The sequence below is a fragment of the Pituophis catenifer genome, unplaced genomic scaffold, assembly GCF_029215685.1.
Source record: "Pituophis catenifer annectens isolate HBS135680 unplaced genomic scaffold, rPitCat1.0.hap2 SCAF_7, whole genome shotgun sequence".
NCBI lineage: Eukaryota > Metazoa > Chordata > Lepidosauria > Squamata > Colubridae > Pituophis > Pituophis catenifer.
Window position 1 is genome coordinate 56525019 of NW_027256887.1, and position 22646 is coordinate 56547664.

General features: G+C 35.5%; 1 protein-coding gene across 4 annotated transcripts in view; it reads right to left on the minus strand.

Moving 5' to 3' along the window:
• ANKS1B (ankyrin repeat and sterile alpha motif domain containing 1B) overlaps positions 1 to 22646 on the minus strand; it is a 281952-nt gene that overhangs the window by 216201 nt on the left and 43105 nt on the right. For all 4 annotated transcript variants that reach the window (XM_070947769.1, XM_070947771.1, XM_070947767.1 and 1 more), the window contains exons 4-9: positions 20190 to 20486; positions 15023 to 15098; positions 13115 to 13216; positions 9128 to 9244; positions 4895 to 5067; positions 3582 to 3722 (exon numbers count right to left, since the gene is read on the minus strand). In XM_070947769.1, the coding sequence (XP_070803870.1) occupies positions 3582 to 3722; positions 4895 to 5067; positions 9128 to 9244; positions 13115 to 13216; positions 15023 to 15098; positions 20190 to 20486 (906 nt within the window). The remainder of the gene's footprint in view (positions 1 to 3581; positions 3723 to 4894; positions 5068 to 9127; positions 9245 to 13114; positions 13217 to 15022; positions 15099 to 20189; positions 20487 to 22646) is intronic.

Genomic DNA, 22646 nt, shown 5'->3' on the forward strand with positions numbered 1-22646 from the left:
AAGTTTCTGAAGTAATTTCATTTGTCCTTTAAGTAAAGAATGCCCTCTTCTCAACCAAAATTTTAAGAAAAAGTTTTTCTATTAAGAATCAAACAAGGATATTTGTTCCCAAATATCCTAATCACAGATAATGACTGTGGTGATTTGTGGTAAATAAGAAGATTTTGTGGACTTTCTACAAGTTAAATTCAACAATAGATTGTTAACAGACGGCATTGAAGTTTTACTTTGCTGTTGGTTCACCTGTTAACTACTTTATTGTTATATATAGTAGATAGATGACAGATCAAATTGAAAAAAGATATATGGGAGTTTCTCAATGGGAGAAACTAATATTGTAATAAATTTATCAATATTCAACTAGGGCAGATAATGTGTATATATGTATATGTGTTTCTCATCATATTCCATCAAGACCTTAATTTCTATCCCCACCAATAAATTTAGCTTTGAGCTATAGACAGAATAAGCCCACTTCTTTGATGTCACAGTAAAACAATGGACACACATAAATACTATATTATCCAGGAAACATACTTGTGATGCATACTTATAGTCTTCCAACCTCCACCCAGAACACATTACTAAATGTTTTGTCTATAGTCAGGCAACAATAACAGCAGTTCAAACTTTTACTTGAAAAAGATGCTAATAAGATAAAGAGGTCAGAAAGTGCAAGTTTCACATTAGGACTCAAAACAACAATAAAATAATGTGTCACAGTGTTTTAACCAACCAGGACATTCCATGACAGATTTCATAATAGCTGTTTCAGAACAAAAAAGTTCACCAGCACAATTGACCAACAGACTGCTGATATCAAAGGTTTGTTTCAGGTTTTAGGTTTCAGGCTACCTCAGAAATGGTGTTTTTTTTAAACACATTACAATTGTTAATTATAGAATACTTACAATGTGTCCTGTATGTATTCTGCATGTGAAAAACCACCTGTCTTCCTCCATTCTTCCCTACCATCCCAATTTCAATTTTATATTTTATGCATCTGATCAAGTGAGCTGTAATTCTCAAAATGCCTTTTAATAATATTTATTAGCCTTAAAATGTGCTACTGGATTCATTCTGGGGATCTTAAAGCTGTCTCTTGATATGAAGTTGACTAGACTATAAACTATATCTCATCCCTTTATATTGCTCTACAATTTATTTTCCATACAATTTAAGTAGATACAAAAGAGATAGCAAAGATGGTCAAGACTTTATTAACAGAGGCTAGAAATTTCTTTTAGAAAGGCACTTATCTCGAAAATGATTTCAATGTATTTGTCAACAGCCTATACCAGACAGTTTTCTTTTGCTAATCAAGTGAAACTTAGAACCTGTGCTATAAACAAGTACAGTGATAAACCAAGCGGGCAGATGGTAGTTGCCATGTGATTAAAATCTCTAACAATAAGTAAAAGCACTTCAACATAGCAGTCCTTCTTTTGTTAGTGGCCAGAATGGCTTATTAATCACACTAACATGACTATATTATATCAATGAAAAGGCTCCAGAAACCCCACCACTGTAAAATAAAGCAGTTTACTTCTGATTTCTGGCAAAAACTGCCCAATAGCAAACAATGGGTATTTGCTATTTAGCATTCACTTAACAGTCACAGCATTTGCTTAACAACTGCTGTAGAAAAGATAATAAAAACAGGTCTGATCGTGTCCTTGTCAGGCTCAGTTGTGGTTTTAAGGCAAGAACTACTGTAGTTTATTTGATCAATGATCAGCAATATTTAAAAATATAACACAAACATAAAATTAAATACATAGACAAAATGAAATACTACCATAAAAGGATAAAATGTAATATAGCTACTATATGTGTAGGTCTAAATCTGAATTATTACTGTCAACAAAGGAAAAATACGTATCACCTAAAACAAGATCGCTACCACATTAAACCTGAAGTGATGAATAAAACAGAAGTGGTTATTTCTGTGACCAGTTATGGCTTCAACAAAGCAACACAAAATTTGGCTACTGCATAAGTGAATTTTTTTCCTGTTTCATATAGAAATTGTCTGGCCTTCCTGGAAATGAACATATTAAGGGAAGACAATAAGCAGGCTTGATATCCCTATATAACTTGTAATAATACATAGAAAATTGTTTCAATCTCCCATGGGCAGAAACACACAATTAATTAACTTGCAACACTGCAGAGGGTAAGATCCGGTGATAGGTTTCAAAATTGTTTACTACCGATTCTGTGGATGTGGCTTGGTGGGCGTGGCATGGCTTGGTGGGCGTGGCTTGATGGGCATGGCAGGGGAAGGATACTGTAAAATCTCCATTCCCTCCCCACTCCAGGGGAAGGTTACTGCAAAATCCCCATTTCCTCCCGATCAGCTGGGATTCGGGAGGCAGAGAATAGATGGGGGCAGGGCCAGTCAGAATTTTTACTACCGGTTCTCTGTACTCAAAATTTTCGCTACCGGCCCTCCAGAACTGGTCAGAACCTGCTGAAACCCACCTCTGCTAAGATCTTATCCCTGACTTTGAACTTGGGGAAAGTTGGATTTCTTAAGGTATTTTTCTGGTTCCCAAGTGTATTTATCCATTTTTTGCCATGTTGGGCCAACTTTTTAACTTTCACCTGAAACTTCACACCTTTTTGGTGAGTAGTTGTTTGGCTTAGTCATTCTCTAAAGAAAGTGGGAGTAGTAAAGAAAACTCATATAATGCCAACTTTCACTCTACAGCCTATTTCCAGGGAGAAGGAAAATTGTCTGTTAAAACTACAGGGGTCAGTCCAAAGGAAAGAGTTGGATTTTCAGCCAATAGTTTATCACTGTCCTCCAGGCCTTTGCCAGGATTACAAGCATGCCTATCTCAAACTTTAACTGAGCATTTGCTGTGCCATTGGGTGCAGTGAGGATTGATCTCCAATTTTTTGTTTACACTGATTCCAGTGCATCATTCTACAATATTTTTCTATAAATTCCAACTTGTGTACCATAAAGGGTTTGGGCCAATGACTTGACCTTAAAAAGTTTTAATGCTGCAGGAATTAACTGATCTCCACTTGTGTAGAAGAAGCACTTAACAACATTTGAAAATCTAAGCAGTATCTGCACTATTGGTAATTCTGGTGTATATTCCAGGTGCCTTTAGAGGGGTAACCACCTCAAAGAAAAGTAACCTGCTCTATTTTTTGCCCTCCTATTGTCCAGGATTATTGGGTTGCCATTGGGTGATTTGCTGCAATATCAAAATATTGCTAATATTGATTTTGCTATATATGTTTGGGAAATTGTGGTGGCATTATCTGCATAGAGAACTGTAGGGATTGAGGACCTTGACATTGAATTTTTTAATTTCTGGAAATTGAGTCAAAGGCATGTTTAATACCTCAAAAGGCCATTAAGAGGGAGTATTTCTTTTTATGGATGTATTTTTATGCAAAATGGAACCCGACCACTGGGATCTGTAATCTGACAGAGCCACTTGGGAGCAATGGCATCCATTGTCCTTGTCTAAACTTTCTAGAGAACAAGGTTCATGGTAAAATTTTCCAATATATTAATGGGAAGATACTCAAGCACGATTTGTATCTAAAATGATAAATACCTGTGTAAGACTGGAGAATCCAAGATTTCTACATCCATTGCAAGGTGTCAGTGCTTCCCACAAACCTGTAGGTCCACAACTATTTTCAGTTCCACCCTCTTCTTCCTCTTCTGCTTGTTCCAGATTTGTGGAAGATGATCTCTGAGGACAGAGTAGCAGTATTTCCAAACTCTAAAATTATTCTCAATGATGTTATATGTTAACATGGTGGTTATGCATTTGGAATAACTTAGAAATTGCTGCCTTTAAATAAGTGAATATTGTATTAAATAAATCATTTCTGGAAACTCCCATGTTCTCCTTGTCACTTCTTGAATTCCTGCTTCATTTTTTTATCATTGAATTTAACATGCTACCTTCTGAACTCTTTGAATTTCTTTTACTTAATTTAATACTGTAATGTACCAAATTTTCATAAATAATTAACTGATTCTTTTTTTATTATCTGAAACATAATTAGCATAATTTTTTTTATAAAAAATTGATTATGACTTTTGGAATTCATTTAATAATTTATGGTATTATTGGCTATCCTAAAGATTACACAGTCCATAGGAGACTGTCAATGCATGGTATTTGGAGTCCAATCATCAGGGGTCCTTTTGGATCCATACCAAAACCTTCCAGCCACTCTTAATAAGTTAACCAAGAAACATGCATTTGGAAGATCATTCTATTGTATAAAATGGCTGATACTCTTCTTTACTGAACCATACTGCCATCTACTGGAAGATGGATACCTAAAAACAAAATCTAACTATTGTAATACTTTAATTATGAATTAGGTTTTAGTCATAAGTTTATTGTCAAATTTAGATATACTTAAATATTCTTGTTTAATGATTAAGTAAATACATATGATTTGTACAGAAGAAAGATAGAATTCACTAGAACGCCACATTGTTCAACAGAGAAAAATAGGTGTTGAATTATTACTTGCTATAGTTATATCAGGGTCAATTCTAGACCTACGATTATGGTTTGAAATATCTTTGCTGAAGGAAAATGGTAAGTATAGGGATTTAATTAAAAAAAAAAGATGGAGAGAATTTACAAAATTATAAAAACAAAATAAATAGGCAATAAATTCCCAGTAATTAGCTGGGAAAAAACCCTCAACCAATATAATGATTTCAGGGAAATATTGAAGAGTCTTGTTATGCCACTGCTACTTCAGTTTATTATATAATTTTTAATTATATTATTTTATGCAGGAAATAAGTGTTGCAGCATATAAACATTTTAATACACAGCATATGAATTAAATCATACTGTCAATCGCTAGAATTTAAACTATACTCTTTCTCACTTACTATATTAGACTTGTCTCTGTTTCCATTTGCTACTGTTTCTTCTTCTGATACTTTGCTAGCATCATCCAGATAATCATCTGATATAGTATGGCTCTTATCTTCTAAATAATCTTTTTCTTGGCACAGCTTGATTTCATCTAATAGTTTTGATAATTCACCAGTCACAGCTTCACCTTTACAAGAGCCAAAATATAATAATCAGTCACTAGTAAAAGAAAATAAGTCAATTTAAGATTCAAAGTATGTTCTTCTTGGTGTAATCAAAGAGCAGAAGCAGGTGAAGAGTTAATTTCATAATCAGCATGCTCCTTTTTCTCTTTTATGTGGATATTATCTGTGTTATTCTGATATTATTTGATGTAATATTACGCACATCAAAAGTTTGGGGACTAACATGATTAAATAATGTCATTCTGTAGAATACATTTGATTTATACAGGTATTCCATCATACATGCTTATAGTAGTTGATTGTAATATGAATGCTGCTTAGTTGTTAATTCTAAATACTAAATTTTAAATCAATGTTCACTTTTTCTGTAATTAATTTTTCAGAAATCCATTTCAAAAAAATTTCATTAAAATACTGCTTTATTACCATTATTTGGTATTTCTATACGGATTTGGCATTTTGGGGATCATTTACAAATAATCACAAAGGCAAAGTTCTCATACACATCTATCCATTAGTGTATGGGTCAATAAGTAAATTGGGAAGCCAAAATGGAGCTATTGAACAGCTTTCAGGTTGAAATGTCTATTTCCTGCTTTTTTCAAATAGATAGAGAGAGTGTATTTATCATAATACTGTAGATTTTATTGTTTTGTTGTCAATTATTTTCTTAAAAACCAGTTCTTCTGTTATGTCAATTATATTCAAATATGAGTGAAATATATTTAACTATAAGTTCAAACAGAGGCAGATATGAGCTATTGGGTTTCCTTTGCTCATTCTCACTCTTTAGTCAACTACAGTCTTGGGATTTAAAATACCTCTTGTGTGATTTGTATAGATTGATTATTGATGCTATCAAGTCAATGTCTCTTAGCAATCACATAAACAGATTTTCCTTATTAGAATCTGTGCCTAACCTGTTCTGTGAGCTCTTTAATGGTGCATTCATCACCACTGTAACCGAGTCCATTCACCTTACTGCTCAGCATCCTCTTCTCTTTCTTTGACCTTTCCAAGCATTAGAGCCTTCTCCCCCAAGCTCAGTCTTCTCATAATGTATCCAAAGTAAGATAATTTGACCTTCTAGTAACACTAGTGAGAACTCTGAGAATATTTGTTCTATGATCTATTTGTTTGTTTTCTTGGTTTTCCATGGTATTCTCAAGAGTTTTCTCGAACACCAAAGTTCAAAGGCATCAATACTCTTCCTATCTTGCTTCTTTAAACTCCAAATTTTGCTTTCATCAACTGTCACAAGGAACAGCGCTACTTGCATTATTCAGATCTTTGTAAGTTTAGACACATCAAAGCATATACATATCTTTTCCAATACATGCCTAGCTGCCTGACCAAGTACTAGTCTGTAGAGTATATCTTAACAGTGTGTTACTTTACTGTTGATGGTTGAACAGGCTATTCACCACTTCAGTATCTTTGTTGTCAGTTGTAAGACAACTGACAGTTTGTACCTATTGTCATTAGTTTGATCTCATTTATATTTAATTTTAGTCCCATTTTTCACTGTGTCCGTTGCATTTCATTACTATATTTTATTACTTGCAGATCCTTTGCATTTTCAGCTATTAGAGTAGTATCTTCAGCATAACCAAACTTACTGATATTTCTTCGTCCAGTGGTAAAATCACACTTGTCTTCTTCTAATTCAATTTCCCATAATGTATATACAGCATTTAGACTGAATAAAAAAGAGGAGAATATAAAAGCCTCGTTGTGCTCTTTTGCCAACCTGAAGTCAGTCTTTTTACCATGTTCTGTCTATATTAAGACCATCTGACCTGTATACAACTTTCTCGTCTGAACAATGAAATGTTCCAGGATTTCCATTTTATCTAAGCATATTCCTCAGCTTGACATCATCAGTTGAAGCCCTTTCTATAATGAATCACGTACTGATTTTTCTTTGGTGCTCTTTATCTTCCTCAGTTATCCAGCATATATCAGCATTAATGTCCGATGTTCCTCAGCTTTTTCTAAAGCCATCTTAAATATCTGGCATCTCCAGGGCTCTAATCTATATTTGATGATCCTAAGCATTATTTTACTGTGAAATTAAGAATATTATACTGTAGTTTACATACTCTGCTACGTTTCCTTTTTTGGTATTGAAATGTATATTGACCTCTTCCAATCAATTGGCCATTGTATTGTTCTCCAGATTTATTGGCATAGATTGATTTGAACTTTTACTGATTTTTCTTCTGTGCTTACCATATTTCTTGTGGGTATTCCATCAATTCCTGTAGCATTCCAATTGGGTAATGATCGAAGCGCTGTTCTAACTTTATTTTCTAGTACTAAAGATTCTTATAAGTTGGGAATATCTTCTAAGGAATCTTTAATGTTGATATTAATACAGTATAATATTTCAGTATATTCCTTCCATCTTTGTTTTACCTCCTTTGAATCAATTACTATTTGTCCACTGATATTTTTCAGAATACTCCTTCTGAGTTCAGAGCTCTTTTGAAAGACTTTCCTTGTTTTTCCATGTTTGAAGTCTGCATATGTTGCTGGATAGGTATTTGGATATGCAATAGTGGTGAATACTTTAGCTCGGGTATAGGGTGACTTGGATAGTTTATTTCATTTCTTCAAAAGCATTCAATATGCTTTTCTACATTTATGTTTGTTTGGTGCTTTCTACGATTTTTTTGAAACATAATTTAGCCATCGTGGTGCAGTGATTAGAATGCAGGCTACTTCTGCTGACTACTGGCTGCCTTCAATTTGGCAGTTCAAATCTCACCAGGCTCAAGGTTATCTCAGACTTCAATCCTTCTGAGGTCAGTAAAATGAGAACCATGATTGTTGGGGGCAATATGCTGACTTTGTAAACTGCTTAGAGAGGGCTGCAAAGCACTGTGAAGCAGTATATATTGCTATTTACAGTATTTTAAATTTTTAAACAGGCTATATTGATTTTGATATTGGTATAGCCCAGGGGTGGGTTCTAAATTTTTTTTACTACCAGTTCTGTGGGCATGGCTTATTTTGTGGGCATGACTTGGTGTGGGGGTAATGTGACTGAGTGGGTGTGGCCAACTTTTTTACTTTTAAAAGCATTTTTTTTTTACAACCTTAAGAGGTTGCAGAAAAAAAATGCTTTTAGAAGCCTCTGATGATCAGGCAACTTAGTTGGGATCGCTAGAGGCTTTTAAAGGCATTTTTTTTTCCTACAGCCTCTTCGGCCAAAGAGGTTGCAGAAAAAAATGCTTTTAGAAGCCTCTGACGATCCTAGCTGAGCCACGCGATCATCAGAGGCTTTTTTTTTTTTAACTTTTAAAAGCATTTTTTCGGCCGAAGAAGTTGTAGAAAAACTGCTTTTAAAAGTAAAAAAAAAAAAGGCTCTGATGAGGTGGGCGGGGTAAGCAAGCGGCGACCGGGCCGGGGACCGGTTTGGGGGCATGACCAGCCAATGTTATTACCGGTTCTCCGAACTACTAGAAATTTTTACTACCGGTTCTTGTGAACCGGTGCGAACCGGGAGCAACCCACCACTGGTATAGCCATAAGAACTCTAAGTAATGGGAGAAATGCTTTAAATTCAAGCTTTAGAAACTATAACAAGTTCCTTAGAACCTGATTTTGAGAAGATGGTTGGCACATGTCCAACGTGCACTAAATATGTTGCCATAACATACCCATTATTAAAACGATACAGCTCATAAGCAAAGACTGTACTGGTATAAACATAATTTTTTGTATAAGTGAAAAAAGTTTGTTGACTATATAGAAAGGTTTTTAGTAGAAGTGTATGATAAATTAGGTTTACAACGTAACAAAATATAGTACTTGGTAATCAGTAGTGATTATTTAAAGACTTAAAATATACCTTAGAATACTTAAAAAGCCAATTATGTAATATTTTTACAAAAGTTAACATTTTATAAGCAAAGAAGGATATATTTAATTTTTTTACTACATCTCTAGTAATTTGCAAAATAGGTACAATATCATATTGACTATGTTTTTTATTATTAACATTTAGTAATTTAACACATTTAACACACAACAAGCTATTGAGAATAGAATATTTACTTTTACTTGTTTGTATAGGAGAATCTTCTGGGGATAAAACACTGGAATGGTGATCTGATACTAAATATTCCTCTATGGATTCCTCTGGAATTTCTGAATTTCCTTTTTCTATGTAATCTATGGTAAGAATACATCCCATAAATAAAATTTGCAAATTCATCTGACAATATTTTTGGAATTCTTCATATGTTTTCATGTAATGTTCATGTTGTATTTAAGTTATGTAACTTAACTTATATTGGGCAATCATAACTCATACAGCAAATTCTATGATATTTCCTGATTTTAATGGGGATGAGTTACAATTAAATATATCTACAACTAAAATTTTTACTGCACTAAATAAATTAAAACTTCATTCTAGAAAATTTGATTCAGTAGTATAGTTAAGTTTTCAAAGTTCTATCCCAGTATTACTTCTCTATAAACAAATGTTATGGGTAGTCCTTAATTTACAACAACAATTGAGATTGGAATTTCTGTCACTAAGAGATGGGAATATAAAGAGTGACCATTTCACCCAGCAGTGGCAATTCTGGCAGTCCTAACTGTCATCATTAACCGACTCCCTCTGACATTAAATGAGGAACTTCCTGTTAGCTTTTTTTTTTACACTGGGAAAGCCAGTGGGTAATTGTAAGTCACAGGCCAACAGACAGGTAAGTGACTGCTACTGGGTGGAGGAAGGAGCAAGAGGGTATGAAAAGGATGTGACTGTGAGGGAGTACATGTGAGGTGCTACATTGGTCAGTACAGCAAAGGAGGATGCAGGAAAGTGCAGAAGAGACATGGCATGAGTTGGGGAGGATGCACAAGGGTGCAACAGAGGGTTCATGAGGGGTGTGTATAATCAAAAGTATATGTGAATGGTGTCACCTGGATAAAAGAGGGCGTGTGAGAGTGTGAGGGACTGCATGAGAGGCATTTGTTGCTCAGGAAGGGTCAGGAAGGTTATACAAGGATGTGAGATAGGATTGGAGAAGGTTCAAGAAGGATTATTGGGTCATTTTCTGCAAACCGACTGAGTTGTAAAGATAGGATTTTATAAGCCTGTTTATGCTTACTGGGGATCAAATCAGGATCTCTGACTAAAGGCAGCAAGACATGTAAATATAGGGAGGTAGGATTATTTAAGTGTCCACAGCCCCTTCCCACTATCTCTGTATTTGTATGTTGGAATGCACATATAGAAAGCTTTTTCTTAAAGTAAAATTAAAGGGAGAGGACATATCAGGTCATCCAGTATTGCCATTAATGGGCAATCTGCAGTTTCGTGATAACCAAGCAATGAAAGAAATAGAGTGTTAGATCAAAAAACTGAGTAATTTTCAGAACTACTTAATTTTAAATATAAAATAATTAGGAATTAGATTAGAATCCTTTGGTACAGTTTTCTTGGAGAAGAGAGTAAGGCAGATGCCAGGCTGAATAGATAAAACAAGCAAAGCCAAGTTAACTGTGTAGTGTAGAGACTCACAAAAGTAGAGAAATACAGATCAATATATATAAATACAATTTATAAATACAATTAAATACACAGATATCAAAGTAATAATACAAAATGTCAAAAGACGAAAATGTCCCAGATCACACATTCTGGATCCAATAGACATAGTTCAGGATTGAACTGTGGAGTGCATAGTGCTCTCTAGCTGGGTTGTTTGCTTGCAGATGTTTCATTACAATTCAATTAGATAGTATCATCGGTTCAACATCATGTACTCATGATGTTAGCTAGGCAGGTAATAAAATATCTCCAAACAAACAACTAAGGTCAGAAAGCACCTAGGACTCCACATGTTTGGAGTCATAACAAACATGGAGAGTAGATAAAACAGCAGGAAGCGTCAATTGTTTGTGGCACTAAGGAATTGGAAAGGAAATGTTTATATACTGAGGCCATCATGCTGATGCAGCTATTCATAATTCTGAAGCAGCAGGAGATTCTCCAGTCTCATAAAGTTTCTATCTGCATGACTTGCACACTACTCCTTTATCTTTTCCTACTATGTCTATTGGTCCAGGTTTCTATGGGTCTCATGACTAGAATTGACAGAGGAATTGTGAACCATGCACCAGTTCTATGTTCTCCCACAAGTAACCCTTCAGACATAATTCTAATCAATTAGATATTGAAGTCCTTTTCAGAAGATTTGAGAGTACAAGATATCAGGAATCCTGGAAACAAAGTCCACCAGACAGAGATAATGATCAAATCCAAGGGAGATTATCCCAAATACAGATTATAGAAGAGGAAGCCCAAGGTAATCCCAAATCACACTTAGCATGAAACTTCTTAGAATATTATCATAACCAGTTGAATTTTTAGACCAGGGTTAAGGGCAGCTCAGATTAAAACTCACTGGAAATGTGAGAATGCTGAGCCTAGAATGAAGGGAGTTGTAGTTATTTGGTTCAAATGAGAAAACATATCCTTATTGGTATGTTAGCATGAGTCAGCACTATTTCAATAGGAAAGCATTCAGAACTGGAGCCAAGTGATGGCGTTTATATCACAGTTTCAAAAATTGAAAGCAATCTACAACCAATATAGGGCTTGCTCCAAAAGCAAGGTTTAAGGCATGGTTGAACAATTACAATGTAATTATAGAATAAAATTCTAGGAATAATCACAATATCTGTTGATCCTAATACAAACAAAGGCAACACAGATCATGCCTGTTAGAAGTCATAGATGGAAAACAGTTTAAAAAGATAAAGAGGAAAATAAACAAAAAGAATGAAGAAACTACAGAATCCAATAGTGCCTGAAGAAAGAAGAGTTGGAGAGTTTTTCATGATGTTGTGGAAGTAAAAGAGAAGCTACAGAATTTGACAGTATTCTGTAGATAGCATAGAGCAGTCCTGCTTTGAAAACTCACTTTGAAATCTACTGAAACAGTAGTAGTTTGCAAAGGCATAAATAGATACTCAAAGAAGCCACAAAAATAATCATGAAGTAAATCTTCATCTCCTGCAAAGTCTAACCCAGAGAAAGTAACAGAAAACACATAACCCTTCATAGTGATAACATTGGGGAAATTATACATATGTTTAATAATTATACTAAAATACTTTGAATGTGTGTCTCTAGGTCAGTGATGGCTAACATTCTTGTTGCCATGTGCTGAGCACGCACGCATGCCTGCACCGATAATGCAATGCATGCACACCCTCGCACACATGATCCCCCGTGCTCCCTTGTGCATGCACGCATGATCCCCTGTGTGACCCCGATGCATGTATGCACCCCCACCGCGGCCCATTTTGGTCCTAGGAGACTGCAGGGAGGCCTGCTAGGGCCAAAACGGGCCACGGAGGGGGGTGATCCGCACTCATCTATGCTCCCTCTGCACCTGTGCATGCGACCCCCCCCCACATGCTCGCGTGACCTCCACCCCGGGCATGTGCATGCGTCTCCCGCATGCAGGCCCCCCACGCATGCGCGACAGAGACCCAAAAATCAGCTGGCCAGTGGGAGACGTGTGCACATGCAGTGCGGAACTGAGCTGGGTGATGGCTCACGTGCCAGCAGAGAGGGCTCTGCGTGCCACCTGTGACACGTGTGCCATAGGTTCGCCATCATGGCTCTAGGTTTATCTTGACTTCTGGCAAATTCCTGGACAATTCTATAATGTTTTCTTGGAAACATTTTTGGGATTTGCCATTGCCTTCTTCCTAGGGCCAAGAGAGAAGGACTGGACTAAAGTCATCCAATTGGCTTCATGCCTTATGCAGGACTAGAACTCAAGGTCTCCTGATGTCTAGCCTGGAATTTTAAAACCACCAAACCAAACAGGCTCTCAAGCAAACTTATTTCTACTTTAATGTTAACCATATAAATCGATGAGTTTAAATGTACCATGTACCAAATATGCTTAAGTGGTAATTTTAATATATAATATGAAAATAAAAATAATACAAATAAAATTGAGATTTTTGTAATTTAATCATTTTTATATGACTTACATGATGTAACTGACTGACCTTGAAGCAATGCAGCGATTTGGAGTGACTGTTGTGATGGATGTTCTTTCAGAATATCTAAAACTGTTCTGCCTAAATTGTCCTTTATATTGGCATCAATTCCTGAAACAAATATACAGAATAGAAAATAGGAAAAAAGGGATATAATATGGAACATTTAAGATTCCAATCCTAAAATCCAAATTTTCTGCCTAGATAGTGAGGAGATTAAGTCAAGTTGAACAAAATATGAGATCAACAGAGAGGAATTCAGCCAACAGACAGATAGATCTCTCCAGTTAGTCCAAACCTGTGCTTGGTAGGCATTGCTGTTTTTGCCAGCAACAGGCCTTGAATATCCTGGGGAACAGAGATGACTTAACTCCTCTGGATCTAAGCCACTTGGTTTCCTATCTTCAGTCCTATCATGTGGGAACTGTTCTCAGTATTTTCCCTTGCATTAAAATCAACTGGGTGGGTATTCAAACAGTACTGTCAGTAATTTAAGAAAAATAAACTATTAATATGCATTTACAGAAACACAAACACAGATAATACATATATCATTCAGCTCTACCCAAGCTAAACTAGCCAGACTTTGGAATTGTTAGATAAATACCCTTCCTATTTGCTCTATATTATTCTGAAATAAATGTTCTCTCGAACATAAACTTAAATACCTGATTATTTAATTAAAAGGCAACAACTACATTCAAAACAGTACTTTTTGGCTCATGCACATATAATTAGTTAGCCTTCTCAAATGTTATATTATGAACTATATAAATGCATATATTTAAATACAAAATTTAAATATTTTCCAAATCTCTTCATTATTCTATTACGTTAAGTCACCTAAAACATACTGTAACTAAACACCAGCCTTGGTATATGCAGTTATACTCCTTCTAAGATCAGCAACTCTTCATAGTCATTCATGTCCTGATCACCTTAGGATTTGACTACTGCAACATGCTCTACCTGAGTTGCCCTTGAAGACCACCCAAAAGCTTCAGCTGGTTCAGAATACAGCAGTGCAGGCAGTGATGGGCATGCCTTGTTGTTGTTGTTGTTGTTGTTATTTTGCAGAGTCAGTATACATAGTCAGCAGACATACCAATACTACTACCTCCTATTTACCCAGCTGGCTTTCCTGTCTAAGGGAATCTAGGTCAGCACCCTAACTATTATGCCAAACTGGCCATGTAATATGTTTGCTTTATGAGCTGCACTGGTTGCCAGTTTGCTTCTGGGTATGACTGAAGGTGCTGGTCGCTACTTATAAAGCCTTATATGGCATAGGGCCTGATTAAAATGAAGGATCATCTGTCTCCCATAGTATCTGCCTGCCTCGTCCGATTGGACAGGTTTGATATATTTTGGTGTCATTTGCTTAAACAATACCATCTACCAAAACACAAAGTACAGGTTCTCTGTAGCAGCACTTGCCTTATAGAATGAGATTCCCCAGGATATTTGAATGATCCCCACCCTACTAAAGTTTCAAAGGGCCTGAAGGCCTAGCTCTTTACAACATGCAACCCTCTGGTAAGTGTGACTGAAGCCCTCTATTTCTTTTTCTTTGTTTCCATCCAGGTTTGTTATTTCTACCACCTTTGTTCTTTTTTGTTTTGTGTTGTTTTCTTGCTATAATATTTAACAATTTCAGGCCATCCAATGCCACTGAAAGTCAAATGGTATATAAATTTAATAAACAAACAAACAAACAAACAGATTATTCCTAATATCTAATACCTATTTGATTTAAGAATAAGAAAAATTCCTGTATGAGAGTCAGGTCATTGTATAAGAGATCATTTGGAACTGGATAAAAACTGAAAACTGGTTTCAAAGAAGTTTAAATAGCATTTTTAAACATTTTGAAATAACTAAAAATAACTAAAAATCAGTTGGGCAATCATTATTTACCTGTTTCTAAAAGAATGCGTACAACATCTACTTTTCCAAATAAAGCTGCTTCATGTAATGCACTCCCTTTTTCTGTCTAGAAAAAGGAAACATTAATAGAAATTGTTATGTAAAATAATCTAATTACGGCAATCAGAAATAACTGTAATGATCAACATTAACTACAGAGGTATCATTCACTGGGGTTTAATAAATAATAATACAAACTCTGGAATATGACCCATGAGAATCAATATAATGGAATGATAATATCAATATTTATGAAAACCTCATTCAAAATATGAATTATCAACTGCTTCACTGATACCTGATTTTATTTAGAATAACTTTTTGATGCCGACCATCACATTTAACAATAAGATAGAATGTGAAATAGTTAAAATGGCAGGTTCTTAAAGATATGGTTATTTTCTTTCTTTTTTTAAAAACTATGTTAAGCTTACTTTGAGAGCTTTGTGAGATAGAGAAAGGACAACATGTAGAGACAGATGGTACTTCTGGATGATTTTTAAAAGGTTTTATAATATAATGTTCCTATTTTTGAATGAGAAGAACTGCCTGAATGAAAGGAAGACATGAAAAGCAGTATGCCAGCAATTTTATGATTGTAGTAACAATCAGACTTTCTGCCATAGTGAGCAAAATGGAATGGAAGTAATTGAACTTGGAACAGAAATTGTACATAAATATTCTACACCATCAACTTTCCTTCTATGGCTCCCTCTCCTGACTGGTCATGCAGCAGAATTTAATCAAGCTGTATTGTAGATTTTAAAAAAAAAAATGCAGTAGTTTACTTCCTTACTCAAACTACTGTAGACAGTTTCTTTTTTATTATTTGTAACATAAATTACGTTAATCTTATGATGCTTATGGTATCAGCAAGACAATTAACAGTGGCAGCAGGTAGTAAACACCAAAGCAGGGCAGAAAAGGATTGAGTGCATGTCAAGATTTGAATATTTTCTGCCTTTTAGTGTACAATGTTTTCAAAATTTGGAATTGTTTCCATGGTGAAATTAAAGTACTACTCTCACCCTGAATAAAAATAATTGTGTGGGTTTAAAAAAATTATTTTAGTCCCTGTACATGTAAACATAACAACCAAAGCAATAGTTGTTCATTATGCACTTTTCCAAATATATGTACGCAGACCAAATATGTTTACTCCCCCCCCTCCAAAAAAATAGGTATGCAGGACACAACAGTTAGTATTGGTTGGTAAGGCATAGTCCAAAAGACAGTCCAAACAAGTGACTACTACAATAAGTCTAGATTCTGCAATGTTTAGTGGAAGACTTATAAAATCACAGAAATAGAAGGGACCATTTTGGACATTAACCCTGCCTTGTTCCACTAAGTTAGTCTAAAAATACATCATTGTGATACAAAAAAATATTCCACAAATTTTTATATAGTAAACTTACTAATATGAATCAGTACAAATTGATGAACAAGTGTTGCTTTGTGTTAAACAAAGACATAGCCTATAAATATCAGTTACTGTACTATAAATTTGAAAGTTAGATGAAATGCATACAGAAGAACATGACAAAGTATCATAATGAAATACCATTTGAATTACTGTTAATGAGTTTATACTAATCATGAAGATTATCAGATTGATCCATTACTTTCAAATTATTATGTAATATCTAATTAATGTTTGAACACAGAAGAAACATTGGATTAACCAAAATATTGTGCAAACTGATTCTCCTTAGCTGATAGTACTCAGAGCATGCTCCTCTTGCTACATTGAGTAGACAGGTAAAGACAATTGAGGAGAGACAGTTCTGTAAATAGTGAAGGTGAAGATGCTTGACCACCTTGGCAAAAGCATCATGGAACACCATATATTTGGCCAACAGAGACTCTGGTTTCTTTGAGTGGCCTACAAGATTCCATATGTTTTTGGCATCATTTGACAGAGAATACCAATGTGTTTGTAGACAAGGAAATCATTGGGTCAACCATAGAGGCTTCAAGATAAGCTGGAAGTCAACAGCTGTTGTGACCAAGAGCTGGAACTGTTCATGGTGCTGCTACGTATGCAAGATCACTGTTGCAGGGAGCATCCATCAATAGTCTTGACTGATACTACAGTATTATGCATATAGGGATTCTGCCCTGGTCCATAAAGGCAATGTTAATGAAGCTGCAAAATATTCTAGAACTGATGGTTGTATATATTTGGATCAGGCAATAATGGAACCTATAGCTCTAATGGGATCTGGAAGTTATTCAGGTTTGTCGATTTCATGCCTGAACTTAATGCCTCAGACTGACAGGGAAGATGCCACCTGATGCTCCTTGAAATACTTTTGGGTATACTGTTAGAGTACCAATTTGGCATTTGACACTTATCTAATGCTGTTGGTTCTTCTCAGATTCAGTTAGTTGACTGTGACTGCTACTAAATTGTATGGATGATTTTACATTTGCTACATGATACTCACTGAATCTTAGATTATTAAAGGTCTATAGCTCAGCAGTTTGAGACCCAAGTGCCATGAGTCAGAGTGAGCTACTGTCACTTTTCTCAGCTCCTGCTAACTTAGCATTTCAAAAGCATTCAAATACAAGTAAATCAGTGGTGGGTTGCTACTGGTTCGCCCTGGATCGGGTGAACCAGTAGCGGTGGCTGGAGGCTCCTCCCACCTGCCCGGACGGCTCTGCACATGCACAGAAGCATCTGCGCATGTGCAGAAGCAGTGCACATGTGAGCACATGAATGCCCATGAGCACGCAAGCGCACCCATGAGCAAACCAGTAATGGCCAAGATTGAAACCCACTACTGAAGTAGATGAATAGGTACCACATATAAGCATGCAGGAAGGTTACAGCATTCTGTTTTTTGCCCTATGCTTTGTGCTGTGGCATGATTCTTGTTGGCCACATGATCATGGAAACGTCTCCAAACAATGTTACCTTACAAAACAGAGATGAGCATTGCCCCTTAAAGTCGGTCAGAACTAGAGGGTAAAACCTGTAGGGACACCTTTACCTTACTCACTGGGCAAGTTCTAATTCTTGCTAATGGTTATTACTAAGACTTGGTGACAGAACCTGTGTGGATCCACTATACCTTGTGTGCTTCAAGGCAGCCAGGAATCCCTACACAAAATTGGATCAGCTTGTATAATGTAGTAGGACCAAACCAGGTCATCCAAGATTATATTTAACAATCCTTCCTCGAACTGATCTAGAAGTTCTGTATCATTCTAGGCCCTTTGTTATTAGTTTGAGCCCAGAGGTATTGTATCACCCTTGGCATAGGTGGTGCATTATCAATGTTGATAAGATTTTTAGAAGTATGAGAGATCTCTTCTATGAAGATTCTCTAATTCTCTAGGATGGTAGTTTCAGCTACAGGGCATAGGCTGGCCTATTTAGCTGCAGAACCTGTCAATAAAGTTAAAATTAATCCCACTTTATAAACTTCCAAAGGAAAACTTTTAGATGCATGCTGTTATATATATTATACTAGGAAGGTAGCAAATAGCTCAAGGATCCTTCAAACTTCTCAGAAAGCACTATGGGGCAACATGATACCAAAAATATCAAGATTCTTCAGGTATGTTGATTATTAAGTATTGCAATCGCTAGTTTTAACAGGTGGTCACAGAGTGCCTGGTTCTCTTGGTACATTTTTTTTCTTGTTTGTTTGGAAGGATGGGGCTGGTAAACAAACTTTCTCAGCCCAAATTCTAGAGCAAGGACAAATATTTGAACCCTTGGCAGATATAGTGGAAATGTACGGTGGTAACTACTTAAAGATTTATGAGGCGCTAGAGTCAAGCATATACTGGAAGATTTGGGTCTGAGGCATCTAAATTCACTGGATTTCCCATCCTAAATTCTACAAGAGTTCACTTCTTCCTTTTTCCTTCCCTCCCTATAATGCTATTTTTCCAGGAAGATTCCAAGAACAAATACATTGTACTACCATTCCTTCATATGTTTTTATTCTCAAATAAGGGAATTAGGTTCATTCAGGGATTATCCATCTAGCACTCTTAGCTTCAGTTCTAGAAGGATTAAGTTACAAGTCATTTGTATATGTATTCTGATCTAATTATGCCCCTGCAGTTTTCCAGATGTTCTCCTAGCCTTCAGAAATTCGGCAGCTATTAAAGATTGGACAATAAGATTGGAAGAACCAATCTGAAGCTCTAAAGTGCTAAAGTAGAAAGGAACAATCAGGAGCACAAGGGAAAAAAATTACATGAACTCTACCACAAGAAGAATTCACAGAATCTTGGGGAAAACTAACATGTGCCTAACAGGACAGATATAAACATGGTTGTTAAAATGAACAGGTGATTCCTCTCCATACAAAAAGATTACAATTAACCAACCTGTCTTAACAAAGAATGGAAATCAGAGCTGCAGTGAACGTCCTAGTCATGTCCTGTTCTTTACCCTAGTTGTGAAGCTAGGTTTTGAATATAAGATTCAGGGTTTGGAGAGCTAAGATTTTTAGTCATAACTGGCAAGAAATCCTTGGCAGCCAAATCAAGCCAATACTGTTCCCTGGAAGCTGACTATTGCTGAGCCAGAATCACAGAGAACATCTAATATATTGAAAGATGATGCCAGGCTATCTGCTTCTTTGCTCTAAACAATTTGAAAAAGGCTAAAGAAAATCTAGAGCTGAGCCCTTAATAATGTCTTATGCTGTAGAGATAGGTATAACTGCAACCGAGAATGGTTCTAACTGTTAATAAAATTATGGCCTGCCTATCAATATTGTGGGAGAAATAAGTCACCATAAAGATTAATTTTAAAAGCTTTCTCTAAATGGCTGGGAAAATGATTAATCAGGACAGCAAGTTTTAGTACAGTTGTGAAACTTTAATTATCTAGCACCAGGTGGCTGTTGTAGACACTTTAAGAGAGTGATGGATAGTGCATTCCTGAATCAGATTTGAGTCACAAACCTGCTTTTTACAGGAGTCCAAGTATTACTGAGCTTGCCCCCCTCAAAAAATATTAGGAAACATAATTTAGTTGAGGGCAAAAGCCATTTGTTATGCCCAAACTACAAGTTATAAGTTGTGCTTATTATTTGCCATTATGAATGTGTTAAATGTAAAACTATAGGGTCATATGATTTGCCATCCTTTATTTTAATAGTGCAACATTTTTTAAAAAATTACTAACTTGGCAGCTGACATCCATTCCAGCTTCTAGTAGCTCTTGTACCACAGTTTTATGACCATTACGTGCAGCAAGATGTAAAGGAGTATGCTTTCTTGTGTTACAGCTCATCAGATTTGGATATGCATTGATTATCATCTTCACCACCCGTAGTCGGCCATATAAAGCTGCCAAATCCAATGGAGTTTCTAATTTGTTGTTTCTTATTGTGGGATCTGTAAGTTCTTCAAGCAAAATAGCAACCACTTCTGAGTGTCCATATTGGGCAGCACAGTGAAGAGCTGTTTCATTTTCATTGTTCTGTTAAAAGAGAAAAAAATTAAACGCCTTCTCCAGAATACTATAATACAATACAATAGTTTCTGAGGCATGTTTTTAACACATTGAGCAGATCTAGCAGCAAATCAAAAATTAGTTTTGCTAATAGCCTTTAGATGAATTAGTTCTGTTACCTCAGTTTCTCTTGTTCTCTAAATGATGCAATCTGTTCATTAGAAAGAGGGACACAAATCTTGATTGTATATAAAGTTTCACTTGAAAATGTATCTGCATATTTTGCTCAAATGTAATTTGTACTTAACTATTTCCAATACCATTCTTATATATTCTGTCTCAATGGTAAAATTAAAAATCGTAAAACATAAACAAAAGCATTGCTTCACATTCTGAGTTACTGCTATCAGGATAGGATTTGTGCATGACGAACGTTCTCGACTTAAGACCACAACTGAGCCCAAAATTTCTGTTGCTAAGTAAGACAGTTGTTAAGTGAGTTTTGCCTCATTTTACAACCTTTGCCACACTTGTTAAGTGACTCTCTATAGTTGTTAAGTTGATAACATGGTTCTTAAGTGAATCTGACTTCCCACTGAATTTGCTTGTCAGAAAGTCACAAAAGGTAATCTCATGACCCCTGGATATTGCAATTGTCATAAATTCATGCCAGCTGCCAAACGTCTGAATCTTGATCCATGACCATCGGGATGCTGTTATGGTTGTAAATGTGAAAAACGGTCATAGGTTACTTTTTTCAGTGACAGTGACATTCAGTGACTTCAAATGGTTACTAAACAAATGGCGGTAAGTCAAGGGCTACTTGTATATGTAAACAATCAAAACAAAAGATATTCATTTTATTATTAATCTCAGTGGTTATTGTCTGATATTGAAAGCTATTTTTTCTGCCAATTCAATACCCATTGACTGATAGAAAGCTTAATTATACAATTTTGAAGATTGTCTTCAAAGTAACCCTATTTCTACTGCTTGGATCTTAAAATTGCATTGCATGAACAGAATTCCTTTGCTTACACAAAGATTCATTAATTTTCTCCGTAAGTACATTAAAACTCACACTGGACAGACTGCAAATCTTTAGATGCCAGTTTTTGAGTGATAATAAGGATTGAAGATACAATCATAAGCTGAAGTGCTTTCTATTACACAACAGGATATTTAAAGTGAAACCAAACTATTATATCAGACAAGTCCATCTATAGTATATCTAAAATGCATTCATGTGAACTGTCCATATATCTCATATATCTCATTCCTACAGATTACTATAGAAATATATAGAAATAAGTATAGCCATTTTTCATTTTTATTTCAAAGAAAACATTTGCATGCAACCAAAACACAATGTATAACCTCATACAAATATCTCTTAATTAGATAAGCAATACTCATGTTTTTTATAGTATTTTTAAAGAAGTACATTGTATTGTAGCATTAGTGCTTGTTAAAATTACACACCTACCCATTAGAATTCATTACCCTCCTATTAATTATAATTCATATTTATATTATAAAAAGAATTATTTTTTGTGTGAAAAAACTGCATTCATAATTTCATACTGATACAGTTGTAGAACAGGCAATAAAACCTTGCAACACAAGGTAACAATTTACAAATATTACAAATAATAAATCAATTAAAAGGTATTAAAGGAGTCCTGGTGGCATAGTGGTTAGAATGCAGTATTGCAGGGAGGTGGAGTTGTGCTATACAGGTAGTCCTCGACTTACGACCACAGTTGAACCCAAAATTTCTGTTGCTAAGTGAAACATTTGTTAAGTGAGTTTTGCCCCATTTAACAACCTTTCTTGCCACATTTATGAATCACTGCAGTTGTTAAATTAGTTATATGGTTGTTAAGTGAATCCACCTTCCCCATTGACTTTGCTTGTCATAAGATCACAAAAGGTGATCACATGACCCCAAGAAACTGCAACCGTCATAAATATGAGTCAGTTGCTAAGTGTCTGAATTTTGATCACATGACCATAAGGATGCTGCAATGGTCGTAAGTGTGAAAAATGGTCATAAGTCACTTTTTTTTAGTGCTGTTGTAATTTCAAATGGTCACTAAATGTACTGTTGCAAGTAAAGGACTAGCTATATATAAGACATAACTATATCTCTATAGAAATACAATAGAACAATGATGAAAACTGCCT